The 12,760-nt window shown below is 38.3% G+C and overlaps 1 protein-coding gene across 1 annotated transcript in view; it reads right to left on the bottom strand.

Moving 5' to 3' along the window:
* Positions 1-1,433: 1,433 nt before the first annotated feature.
* The window catches only part of LOC113657015 (sialoadhesin-like), a 230,996-nt gene continuing 219,669 nt past the window's right edge, over positions 1,434-12,760 (bottom strand). Inside the window, exons 26-31 of the mRNA XM_047812245.1 lie at positions 3,207-3,300; positions 3,053-3,083; positions 2,857-2,934; positions 2,620-2,697; positions 1,773-1,818; positions 1,434-1,688 (exon numbers count right to left, since the gene is read on the bottom strand). Of these exons, the coding sequence (XP_047668201.1) occupies positions 1,813-1,818; positions 2,620-2,697; positions 2,857-2,934; positions 3,053-3,083; positions 3,207-3,300 (287 nt within the window). The 3' untranslated portion in view covers positions 1,434-1,688; positions 1,773-1,812. The remainder of the gene's footprint in view (positions 1,689-1,772; positions 1,819-2,619; positions 2,698-2,856; positions 2,935-3,052; positions 3,084-3,206; positions 3,301-12,760) is intronic.

Below are 12,760 nucleotides of genomic sequence, written 5' to 3'. Positions count from 1 at the left end.
TTAATCTTTAATAACTACAAAATAGTCAGGAGAGTGCAACTTTCTCCTGAAGCCATTGACAACCAATTACTTTCACTTTGTCGAAGGCATGTCTTAGAATTTTTTTGCCGTATCTGCTCCAAAGAGAAATAGTGGGGGATAGGGGACCTCATGTGTCTTCGAGCTGATGTTGATAGCTCAGGCAAAGCTGGTGGATGCCAGAAAGGGACTTGACAAAATCTGCTAGTGGTGAGGACTCCACAATGGCACTTCTTCCAAACCCCCAGATTTTCAGACGTCTCTGATTGGCTCTTAGTTACTTATTTCTACTTTCCTTTATTTTATTATCATTTTAACATGTGGCTGTATAAAAAACACTTTTAAATGTGTACAGCATACAGTCGTGCCAAAAATCCCATAAGTTACATTTTATACTATATAGAATTTGTTTGCAGGGATCATTATCATCATCATTTTATTATAGTTTACAAGACATTAAAATAACAAATGCTGAACACCATCAACCAATGATTGTTTCCCCAGTGATGTTTGAATGAACAGAGTTCAGTCAAGTGAGGAGTCGCAGATAAAGGAAAGTTAAAATGTGAAAAAGTTAAAATTTTACATAAGAAACTCTTACATAAGACAGAAATACTTGATATACGAGTGCTTTGACATACAATTTTTTGTGATTTCTGTGATTCGACCAAATTTTTTGTCTTAACATACGAGCAAATTTTTGAGATACGAGCTTCCGATCTGCCGCCTCTGAAACAAAGATCCCCAACAACCATGTGTGCTCTGTTTCCCCCGCCTCAGCTTCCCACTTCTCACTCGGTTAAAGCCGCCTTTCAACTGCACACGACAAAGGATGGCCGATAAACCGGAAGTCATTCTTTTCCTACGGAGAGTCGCAAAGGCGCTGCATGAGGTGCCGACCATCTGTGAATCCCAAATTTTCGTATCCATTTTGAGTGTTGGATCCGTTAAAAAATTTTAATTTGTGTGACTACACAGCAGCTGATATGCCGACAGGTTTTTATTAAAACGACCGGCAGATGTTAGTGAGGAAAGAGTGACAAAAAAGGAAAAAACAAGTGAATAGAAAAGCCATGAACAAAATTAAGCAAAATTAATGTAAAGTAAACAGAAATTGTAGCAATTAAGTTCGGTTAAGTTAAGAGAATTTCAGTTAAGTTCGTTAATTTTAGTGAAGTTTAGTTATGTTCCATTTAAGTGTAAAGTAGCATTAAGAGTGTACAGTGGTGAGTAAGTGAATGAAAGTGAAAGTGTAATTCCTCCTAACTCCTCCGCCTGTTTACTCCTCCCTCAACCTCCGTGCGCATCTTCCGTAAAGTAAAACCAGTTTATTTTTTTAACATTCTCTTTTATTAATGTTTTTATACAATATTTGTCATTTATGAGTACAGGTACTGTACATTTTTCAAATTCAAAACACATAAACAAAACAACAGGAGTCGAATTTTGCGAGCTGGAATGGATTAATGGGATTTCAATTAATTTAAATGGGGAAAATTGCTTTGAGATACGAGCAATTTGAGATACGAGCAAGGTCACTGAACTTAAACTTGTATCTTGAGGTATTACTGTAGTTCTTTTTGATGCATCCTTCCTGTGATGCTCCAATCTTAACTGTTGGTTATCGTTCTTCAGAGTACTACTAGAGTACTGAGGCAAGTAGCTACCTCCTGAAAAAAAACATACATGTTCATGTCATACACTATAACAAACACCCTTTTGCACAAACACACATTTAAAGAGTACACACTTACTTCCAGAGACTGTGGTTGCAGGTTTGTGTATCTGAATGTGTCACTTCTGTAAAAAGCACAAAATATAATGTTACACATTTTTAATATTGTATGTAATAATAACATTATAAATCAATCTTAAAATAATTTATATAGAAACATAAATATTACGATAAATAATAACAATGGGGTATGAGCTTATTGCAACACAAATGCAGACACATACAGACTGTACGCACCATGGGTGAACTTTATCATGCTGAAAACCATATATTTTGTTCACAGAAGCATCTACACATAAAATGAAGTATTGATGAAAACCCTATCATTTGGATGAAAAAGATTTATATCCTTATCATGCTCCTGAGTGTAATTTTATTCATAGAAAACTCTGATGTAAACCTAAAATGACTTCAAATCATATATAACAGTTAAACTTTACTGCACTTACATATATACACATTATGTATATACAAGTTAAAATCTCCTCTCTACTCTGTAACAGCTATAAGCAGTTGCCCTTATCCAGAGTGATTGTAACGTGCCGATGACCGGATTCTGGATCCCACAGTAGTCTTGATCAACAGGTGACATGACAGGAAAGCGGAACAATAGCGAAAGGCAATATAGGAATCACATGGGGAATACAAAGGAAATGCCGACTGTGATGAAGGGCCTGCCAGCACGCCCCAGTGGTCTGGCCGGAAACTGTCCCAGTAGCTCCTAACTTCTGTGATTTACAGAAGTGGTTTAGAGTCTCTGTTAAAAACTTCTCTTTGTGCTAGATCAGTAGGTCAGAGATTAAGAACAGCATGCAGACACGCAGACACACGCAAACGCACACAGACACACAAACACATGCACTTACCCTCAGCACATCATAATCTGAGGACATGGTTGCAGGGTTTAACGTTGTGTAAGTGTCACTTGGAGAGCTCTGAATATTCTAGGGGGACATGAGAATTTAAAGAACTAAACAAACACACACACACACACACACACACACTCACACACACTCACACACACTCACACACACTCACACACACTCACACACACTCACACACACTCACACACACACACAGAGGCAGAAAGACCATATACTTACTTGCAGAGTGTCATAATCCGGGGACATATTCATGAGGTTCAGCCCTGTGTATGTGTCATCTCCAGGTTGTGGAACACACTGAGAAATGAAGAGAAAAAGTCTCACATTTTTTATTTTATTTTTTTAACAGATCCACAGGAACTTCATGTAGAGCTTTGTGAAGATAAAGACATGAAGTGAAAACTTCTCGGAGTACCTGAATGTCTCTCTCTGCTCTTTTCTTCCTCCTTTTCACATAAAGGACATAAAAACCAGGCTGTTCAATCTGTCCCTGCTTTATTCCGCTAATGTTTAACACCGGATTACGATCACAGTAATTTAAGGAAGAAATAAAGAATTGAGTCACTCACTTAACACACAGGAAGGCAGTAAGAAGGGAGAGAAGCAGAGCAGAAACAAGTGCAGCAGCAGTTCCCCATACAGCATGCAGCTTCCACACCTCAGCTTCGCTTCCTTCATTACTTGAGAAAACTTTTAGCACAGGGGCAACTGTTACTGTTACAGGAAAACTTTTGTAAAAGCAGACATGATTGAACTGATTTGTGTTCTCTAACAACAGGATATTGCATTACTGCTTTCTTATCATCACAGCATTTTGCCTTTAATTAAGATTGAACAATAGTTTTTTTTTATGTTGAGAATCATTTGAATGTCTCTTGAGGTTAATCAGACAGGATGTCTCTTGGTCATGTTACCAAGAAATTGCATAAAAATGCAAACTTCTCTTTTCTGAAGATGGTATAACACGTAATGGTCCAAAGTGTAGACACTTGAAACTGCTTTCATAAATGTTAGAAAGCTTTCACATATCACCAATAACACACTTCAAATTGCAAAGGCTTTGTAAACCTCATCATCTACAGTGCAGAACATCATCAAAAGCTTCAGAGAAATTGGAAAAATTCTCTGTGTGTAAGGGACAAGGCTAAAGACCTTTATTGGATGCCGGAGGTCTTCGGGCCCTCAGGCGACCCTCAACACCCATTACAGTGAGATTTAAGGTTTTTTGTTTAAACTCACATGTAACAATTTGTTCAGGAGAACGGAGATCCTCACGTCCTCTCACGGCACACGAGTAGTTCCCTGCATCGTCGCTGGAGATCAGGTAGAGTTTGTTGTTTTTGGTGAGTTTGCTAATAACGGGCTGTCCGTTCTTGTACCACATGTAAATGGGGCTGTTGGGCAGAGTGCAGGAGGTGATGCAGCCCAGCGTTACTGTCGTCTGTTCTTCTGATGCCACTGCATAGTGACTCAGTTTTACCTGCAGATCTGAACATGCACAAAATAAATGAACGAGATTATTTAACAGACGGACATCGACACAAAGAGACCAGAAGTAGAGACAGTTCAGTGGAGGATATTAACCTGTAACATTCAGAACAACTCCAGGTCTACCAGAGAATCCTTCACGTTGATTAGTTATTCTAAGTCGATATTCACCAGAGTCTTCCTTTGTCAGCTCCTTCATGTTCAAAGCTGAGTTTCTGTTTTGTTCCACATATTTAACTCGATTAACAAACTGTTCTTCATGCTCCAGGTTTTGGAAGTCCTTAGCAGAATGCCAGATAATTCCAGTAACACTCTGACCATCAGAAGGTATGTAATTTCCAGTGAATTCCACTGTAGATCCTTCCAGAGCACAGACTCTTTTGTGAAGGTTATGTTTGTCATCTCTATGTAGTTCACACGTCCGGCGTAGTCAGAGTCTAAAGTTAAATCCTCTGGATGTTCCTCCTCCCTCCATTTAGCTTTGTCCTTTAGGCTGAACCAGAATCCAGTGATGATGCTGATATTTGTGTAGGAGCAAATCAGGTTCACAGACGACTGTCTCAGGGCACAGATGTTCTTATGAGAGCATGATACCTCCAGGTTCTGGATACCTGACACTGAAACTGAAATGTTTACAAAGTGAAATATTAAAAGTTAATAACTCTCAGCAGCTGTGGTGTAGCTACGAGGAGGATTCTGGGTTTAAACCAGTGAAATATTTTAAACTACTAAATAATTACCGGTGGATAATTAACAGACACTACATGGTGTATTATATGTATAGTTTATGAAAACCATTATGCCAAACAAACCTTATTCAATGTCAAATGATTTGCTTTTGCTTTATTGTGCTGTAAAGCTTTTTTATAAACACCTTAAGGAGTCATTAGATGCCACTTTTAACCTCCATGAACCTCAAATTTTTTATTCAGTGGATATCCAGACATTTTTTTATTCAGGGCTGATTAAGTGTGTGGAGGTCTTTAGATTAGGTTTGTGGTAGAAAATACGTCAGAGCCAACATACTCCATATAACAGAGACAGGTTCATATTAAAGGTGAAAAAAAGAGCAACACTACCTGCAATATTCAACAACAGGGTCAGTAGCAGCAGCATTCTGGATTCAGCGTCCATAATTCCACAGCGTTTTCCCACAACTACATTCAGGTTCTTTTTCTAAGAATAACTTTGAGGAAGTGGACAGTGATGACAGTGTTTGTGTCTTATGGGGAGTGAACATGTAATTGGTGGGTGAGGAAACAACATCTAATGGCCAAAGAACATTAATATTAAAGAACATTTAAAACATTAAACAAAGACCCCTATGCACAAAATGTTAGTATTAACATTTAAAAGGAAAAATATTGTTCATGTGTACAAGTGACAATAAAGGTTTTAGGCATGTGTGAAAAAATGCTATAAAGAATGCTTTCAAAAAGAACTGTTAATACTTAAGTAATAGTTTACTAAGTATGTAAATGAACAGAAGAGAAATCCAAATCAAATGAATATATTTGGTGTGATCAGCCTTTGTTGGGGCTATCCGAGCAGCGCTAATAGATTAGAGGCTGCGAGGTTTAGCACGAGAAGTTACAAGAGTTTGAGGTAAGATTTTCAGTGTATTGAATCTGATGCATTCAGCTACCGGAAGCCAGTGGTGGTAGAGCAGCAATGGGGTGATGTGTAAGAAATTAGGTAGGTGGAAAACAAGTCATGCAGCTGCATTTTGGATCATTTGCAGAGGATGAATTGTGTTGATAGGCAGATCTGTGAGCAGTGACTTGCAGTAGTCCAGTTTTGAAACGACAAGAGACTGAACAAGTACCTGAGCAGCCTGTGTGGATAAAAATAACAAATCCCTCTGATGCTGTAAAGAAAAAAAACATCATCAGCGTGTCACATTAACATCATGTGAGGAAAAGGACAGCTGATTTTCCATGGTTACCCCAAGGTTGCAAGCAATGGCCAAAGGGGAGATCAGATTGCTGTATAGGGATATTGCAAGATCCTGACCTGTGGAGGAATCACCTCGAATGACCAACAGTTAATTTTTGCTAGGATTGAGTTTCAACTGATAAGCAGTTCATCCAGGATGACATGTCCGCCTCATTGGGGGACATGGAGAGAGAGGACGGTTCCGCACCTTCACCCTTGGCAGGGATTCTCGCAGGAAATTCCACTTTGGAGCAGTTCAAGATCCGAGGGTACACCTTCATACCAAGTGGAAGTAAATAATGTTTAGCAAATTCAGCCCATTGTTGCTCTATCCCATTTGTACTCATTAATTATTAAAAATAGAGTGAAGCAGGACATAAACTAATGAAAAGAAAGCCAAAGAGCAATGTGACCGTCATAGGCGATGCCTTGTGGAGGCTCTCTTCCATGTTATTTCCCAAGTTAAAAAAGAAATCATGATCGACCAGGGCAAAAGTTTGTCACAGATACTATTCAATTTATAACGCATTAAATCCCCCCAAAAAGACACCCATAAATAAAATAAAGCCATGCATATGCTTTCTTCATATGTTTTCCCCCAGATTTAGGTTTAGAACTAGGTCTTGAAGAAACCTTTATATGTTTTATATATAAGGGGCTAATATACATTTATTAGCATTTAAGCAAAATCAAATAGGGGAGAGTGGGGATGGTTGCAACATGGGGCAATTGCATCATGGCTTATTCCTCCAATCAGGACTGATGATACGAATACTGCATATGCTCAGTGAGCCTCTCTGAAAGCAAGCACCCATATGTGACTGTTTTTTCTGCAAAAAAAAATCATTTTAAAGTAAAAATTACTATCTAAACCATTTGTGTTCAGAATTTTAGTCATATCATTAAAATCAGTGTTTTCTTAGCTTCTAAATAGCATAGCTTGCATGTGTCAGAGCTATCGTTTTAAGCTAGCATAGCAAGTTTTATCATTGCAAAATGTTGCACTGATCCTTATCACAACATTATTGTAAAAGCTTGTTATAATGACATCTAACATTGTAATTTTAAGGTGTAATAAAAAAATTATTATTATTATTATTTTTTTATTTCAAAACCAAGAGAGGTTTGGGTACAGTGCTGGCAATGCAAAGCCACAACCACCAGTCCGATGTGGACTAATTTCCTTCTCTCTTATCGTCTCTTTGTCACACACACACAAGCTACTTTACATGCACACACAAACAAAGTTCATGTGATTTAAAAAATAATTTTCATACAATTTTTGTAATAATTCACCAAAACGTGGGTTACTCATTACTCACCCACTCACTCATTTTCTACCGCTTATCCGAACTACCTCGGGTCACGGGGAGCCTGTGCCTATCTCAGGCGTCATCGGGCATCAATGCAGGATACACCCTGGACGGCGTGCCAACCCATCGCAGGGCACACACACTCTCTCATTTACTCATTGCTTAAAAATGTTTTTTTCCTTGTTTTTTTTACTAGCCTTTATTGTCAATTAATCTGCATATACGCGTGTACACAGTTCAGTTCAGAGACGTTCACTAAGAAATCTTAGTGTCTTGATTTTGATTAAGCCCAAGAATTAGTATCAGGTTTTTAGAAATTGTGTGACAAGTAAGTATTTTGTGTGTAAGTAGTAAAAAATATATATATATAAAATAAAAACAATTGCAAAATGATGTTAGAGAATTTTTATTGCAGTTTAATTTTTGTTGCAACTGTTCCCTGTGTCAGCTGTAACATTTAACTTTGTCTGTTCAACTACTAATTGTACATCTCCCCTAAACCAAAGATGCTCAATGTGAATAAACTGTATTAAAAATTCTCGTTCCTAAAATTCTGAGCCGCACGGATCATTTGAAGGTTAAAAACACCATTCAGCACTATAAAACTCTATCCAAGCAATAATACTGTAATAAAATACCCAAGAAATCCCTCTTATGCTGTTTGATTTGGAACCTGTATTGATGTTTAAAACATATACAGAACAAAACTATGTGGTCTCTTCTATGCTTTCTTCCAGCAACCTCAAGTTCTACCTCTTCAGCTTTTGGATCAGATCTTGCTGTAGATCAGAGACGGATTATCATTCGCTTCATGTTCCACAAGTCTGTGGGACTGACAGATTTCATTCAGGTCACTTCATGTATATTTGTTTTTGACTGAGCAGCACAGTTAATGTTGTTATAATGATAATGATTTGCTCACTGGATGGCAGCAGTTCTGCTAATGTTCACTTCAGCATACTGAACATCCTCTTCCTCTGTGGTGTGTGCAGGAAGTCTCGGGGACAGAGACCCTTCCTGTGTGTGGGAGCGTTTAATAACAACACTGGCGTAGTGAACGTCATCCTGTTCGTCTGAGAGTCTTCTGCTACGGTTTGAGACTGAGATATTTTCATACACTGATGCAGACTGAGGCTGAAAACAAACACAGTATTAAGTTTAATTCTGAACATGTCACATGATCAAACAGTCCCTCCTCTTTTCAACTGCACTCACCTGTCCACTCTCATCAGTGCTGCTGTGGCCATTAGCTGAGCTCCGCTTCCTCTTCCTGAGAAATAACAAGCACATGCAAAGTTAAACACAAAAATTTATTGGTCAGTTTTATTCAGTAGGTTCACAATTAACATACCACATGCACAGAGCTCCTAGAATAAGTGTAAAGGCCAGGAAGACAAACAGTCCCTCTCTGAAGAACGCTGTGTACTTCTCTGAACCTTGAGAAATAAATAACAAGCAAAATAAAGCTCTGTTTGTGAGATAAAAATATAATTATTATGTAACTATGAAACAAGCCACTTCTATCACGCTGCTGCAATCAGCACAAAAATATCACGTACATTTAACACGCTTACATGTAGAACACCAAATGTAAGAATTTAATGTAGAAATATATTTTGATCGATGTTTAGACACTTAAATTAATTTCATTTGTAATTCACTATTTACACTAAATATTTAGATTTAACCTTTAACTTTATATTTAAGATTCTGACCGAATCTTTAGGTTCAAAATTACATTTAACATTTAAGATTCAGTGTAAATTGTTAATACAAATCTAAAAGGTTGCGAATGTTAAAATGCAAATATTCCAAAAATATATAACTGAGAAAATAAATAATCTATATAATAAATAAACTTTTATATCTAGCATTGACAGTTTTAATAAACTTTTTTTATTGCAGGATGAACAAAGAAATGTATGTAAAAATAAACAAATCGATAAATACTAAAAATCCTGATGATATAGTGAGTGAATTATTTATCACATTTTACTATTTATTTAGCACATTTGAAGTTTTAGTGTAGGTTTTCAAATTCAAGAGGTCATGTTCAAATGAAATATTTAGATAGCTTAGATTTAACATTTATATTTATACATAAGGTTTAGTGGGGAAAAAAAGGTAGGCATTTTCAATCGAAATCTAAAAGTGTTAAATGTTAAAGTGAAATGTTTCATTCATATGCCAGTTGCCATCTTTCCAAAAGCAGGGGTGTTGGGGCTAAATTCCACCTGCAGACTTTTCACATCCTCAACAGTATCATGAAGAACTGGCAACCCATGACGCTCAACGCCATGTCTGCTGTTCACAGAGGGGTTGATTCCATAGTGGCCCATAAGCACAAAATTGTGAGGCAAGATTCTTTTTCTTTTTGTGGTAGACATCCAATTTTACACTGGATAGTTTACACGTTTAAATAAAGTTTAAAAAAAGGCTGTCTGTGTTTACTTACTGAACACATCCAGGTGTGTAGGTGTAGAGTTGTGGTGTCCCAGCTGGTTGTGAGCAGTGCAGTAGTACAGTCCTCTGTGCTGGGAGCTGATGTTACTGATGCTGTAATTCTGGCCTGTTATCAGCAGTGTGTCTGCAGCTGAACTCTGTTTAAACCAGGAGTAGGTGAGAACAGGAGGGTTTGCATCACTGCTACAGCTCAGAGTCACTGAAAGCCCCTCCACTGTGTCTCCAGAGGAAAGAACCACTGCTCTGGTGTTTTTAGGGGAATCTGAACAGAAATAAAACACCTGAATCAGCTGCTGTGTGTTCAGGATCAGTGTTTGATAGAGATGTAGATGGACTCTGAATGAGGAGAGTAAAATCCACACTCACACACTGGAGGAGAGAGGAGACTGTCATGGCCTTCAACAGCACAGCTGTAACTGACCGCACCACCGACTGCAGCTACAGAGCAGGAGGCAGATTTACACTCAGACACACGCTGTCCGTTCTTGTACCAGATGTAAGTGGGTTTGTTAGACAGAGTGCAGGTGGTGATGCAGCTCAGATCGATTTGTCCGCTACCCGAGTCTGATACTGTAACCTTCAGATCTGCAAACAATTAGAATGGTTTTGTGTTATTTTCAAATGAAGAATGTGTGTAACTGTTTACCAATAAGAACAAAAAAAGGTTTATCATGCAGCATTACCTGTGACAGACAGAGAGACTCCAGGTTGTCCGGTGTATTTTCCTGTAGGATCATCAGTGTAGAATCTGAACCTGTATGTTTGAGCGTCTCTCTCTCTCAGGTTAGTGATTCTCATACTACAGTCATTCTGGGAGCTCTGTGTGTACTGCACTCTGCCCTGATACTCTTCATCCTCTCTCACATCCTCAGGCTCAACATAAACCTGCTTTTTAAAGAACCACACTGATTTTATCACTGTGTGACCTGCAGGATATTTATAAGAGCAGGAAAGATCAACTGATGTGTTTTTCAGAACACATACACGTTGAAGATTATAAGTCACACCCCAACACTGTTTACCCAGTACACCTGAAACACACAGAGATGTACACACAGGAAGGAAGAAGTCAAATGTTTAGAGTAAATGTTTCATGCTTGCTGATCTTTAATAACATGGTTAATTAAAAGAATTCTCATAATTATCAGGTGGTATTGTTCATTAATTTAGACATTAAATATTGACACTTTATTCATAAATACGCAAAAAAAAAAAAAAAAACATTTTCTGCCTTTATGAACATTTAGCGGCTCTAATGTGTCCAATGTTTATTGAGAATCCAAACAATTACTGCGGAGCAGGATCGTAAAGTGTATTGGTGTTTTTTGCTAAAAATATATTCGATCATTTGTCATGCTTATACTTTAAAAAATAAATTGAAAGCAATTTGTTATTTATCGGCAAAGCTTTAAAAAATATGAAACTGAAAATTGGTGCTTGATGCTGAGGGACTTTGACACTTACACACTGGAGGGGAGCGGCGTTTACTCTCGGAAACCTGACAGAAGAAGTAGCCATAATCAGATGGACTGTTCAAGTCAAGGACAATCGATTCACCATTTCTGTTCATCAGAGGGCTTCTTCTCTTGTACCAGAAGATTTGGGAAGTTCTGAGGCTGCAGGTATAGCTACAGGTCACAGTCACCTCTTTCTGCCCTACAGCATGAGGCTTCACCTTCACCTGCAAGTCTACACATGATTAAACACACATAAACATGAACCTTGTAGACTTTACAACCAAGCGAATGTGGACACCTGCCCATGACACCATAGATGTTTGATGAACATCCTGTTCTAAGAAGTTCCTTCTATTTGGATCGGATGCATTTCTCTGTAAATGTAACATGGTAGAAAGGATGATTCTGTTAATTTCTGAAGTCATCCTGCTGCTATCATCATGAGTGACCTCATCAATAAAGGTTAGTGAGAATGTTTCAGAAACAGTCATGCAAGCCCAAGCCATAACACTAACACCACCATGTTTCACAGATGAGCTTGTAAGTTTGAGATCATGAGCAGATCGTTTATTTCTCCATCACTTTGCTAGAGGTTCATTTTAGCTCCAGATATTTTGTGAGTCATGTCGGTATTTATTTGTGAATTCCAAATTTTTCAGAATTTTACTGCTGATGAGTATCATGTGGTGTGTCCTCTGAAATTCTGCTCTTAAAGACTTCTCAAAGGGCGGATTGTGATACCTTCAGCCCTGCCATGTGGTGGCTGTTGGTAAGTTTGCTGATCGTTGTTTATGCTTTTATGTTCACAGCTCTGACAATGTTTCTGACATCATCTGCAGTTGGTTTCAAAGAAGAGGGCGTTCTGTGGGGGAGACAAAGTTCAAAGGGAACTAAAAATAAAACTTAATAAGGCCAAAGACACATAAGAGGGGAAGCTCCAGCAGAACAATTTAAGAGAGTTGTGGAGTAGCATGAGGACCATCACAGGTTTTCAAAGATCCGACAGAGGTGTTAATGGTTCTTCAGCATTATCTTGAGATTGCAGAAGGTCCCTCTTGCCTCTTTTCCACCGGAAAGAACTGGGTGCTGGTTCAAAGTTGGTTCCACTGGCGAACCTTCTAAGAACCAGTTTGCCTTTCCACCGGCTAGAGAGCCATCACAGCACCGAGTGTGACGTCACTGTATACATGTCACGTGTCCCAGCAACGTTACCGCAGCAGCGGCAAACACGAACACAACAACAATGGCGGATGTTGCTTTACTGTTAATGCTCATGGCTTTGCGAACCTACATTGTCATCCAAACGCGGCGAATAAAATGTGTACGTGCAGCTCCATGTAATCTGTATAAACGGAGGTTGTAATCGATAAAGTACATAACATTATTTTATCGTTAACACCGAAAAAAATTAGCCTTAGTATGTAGCTACCTACTATCATGTGTGCTGATAATGCATCAAATCGCGGT

This window comes from Tachysurus fulvidraco, chromosome 1, assembly GCF_022655615.1.
Source record: "Tachysurus fulvidraco isolate hzauxx_2018 chromosome 1, HZAU_PFXX_2.0, whole genome shotgun sequence".
Taxonomy (NCBI): domain Eukaryota; kingdom Metazoa; phylum Chordata; class Actinopteri; order Siluriformes; family Bagridae; genus Tachysurus; species Tachysurus fulvidraco.
This window is presented reverse-complemented; position numbering and strand designations above follow the sequence as displayed.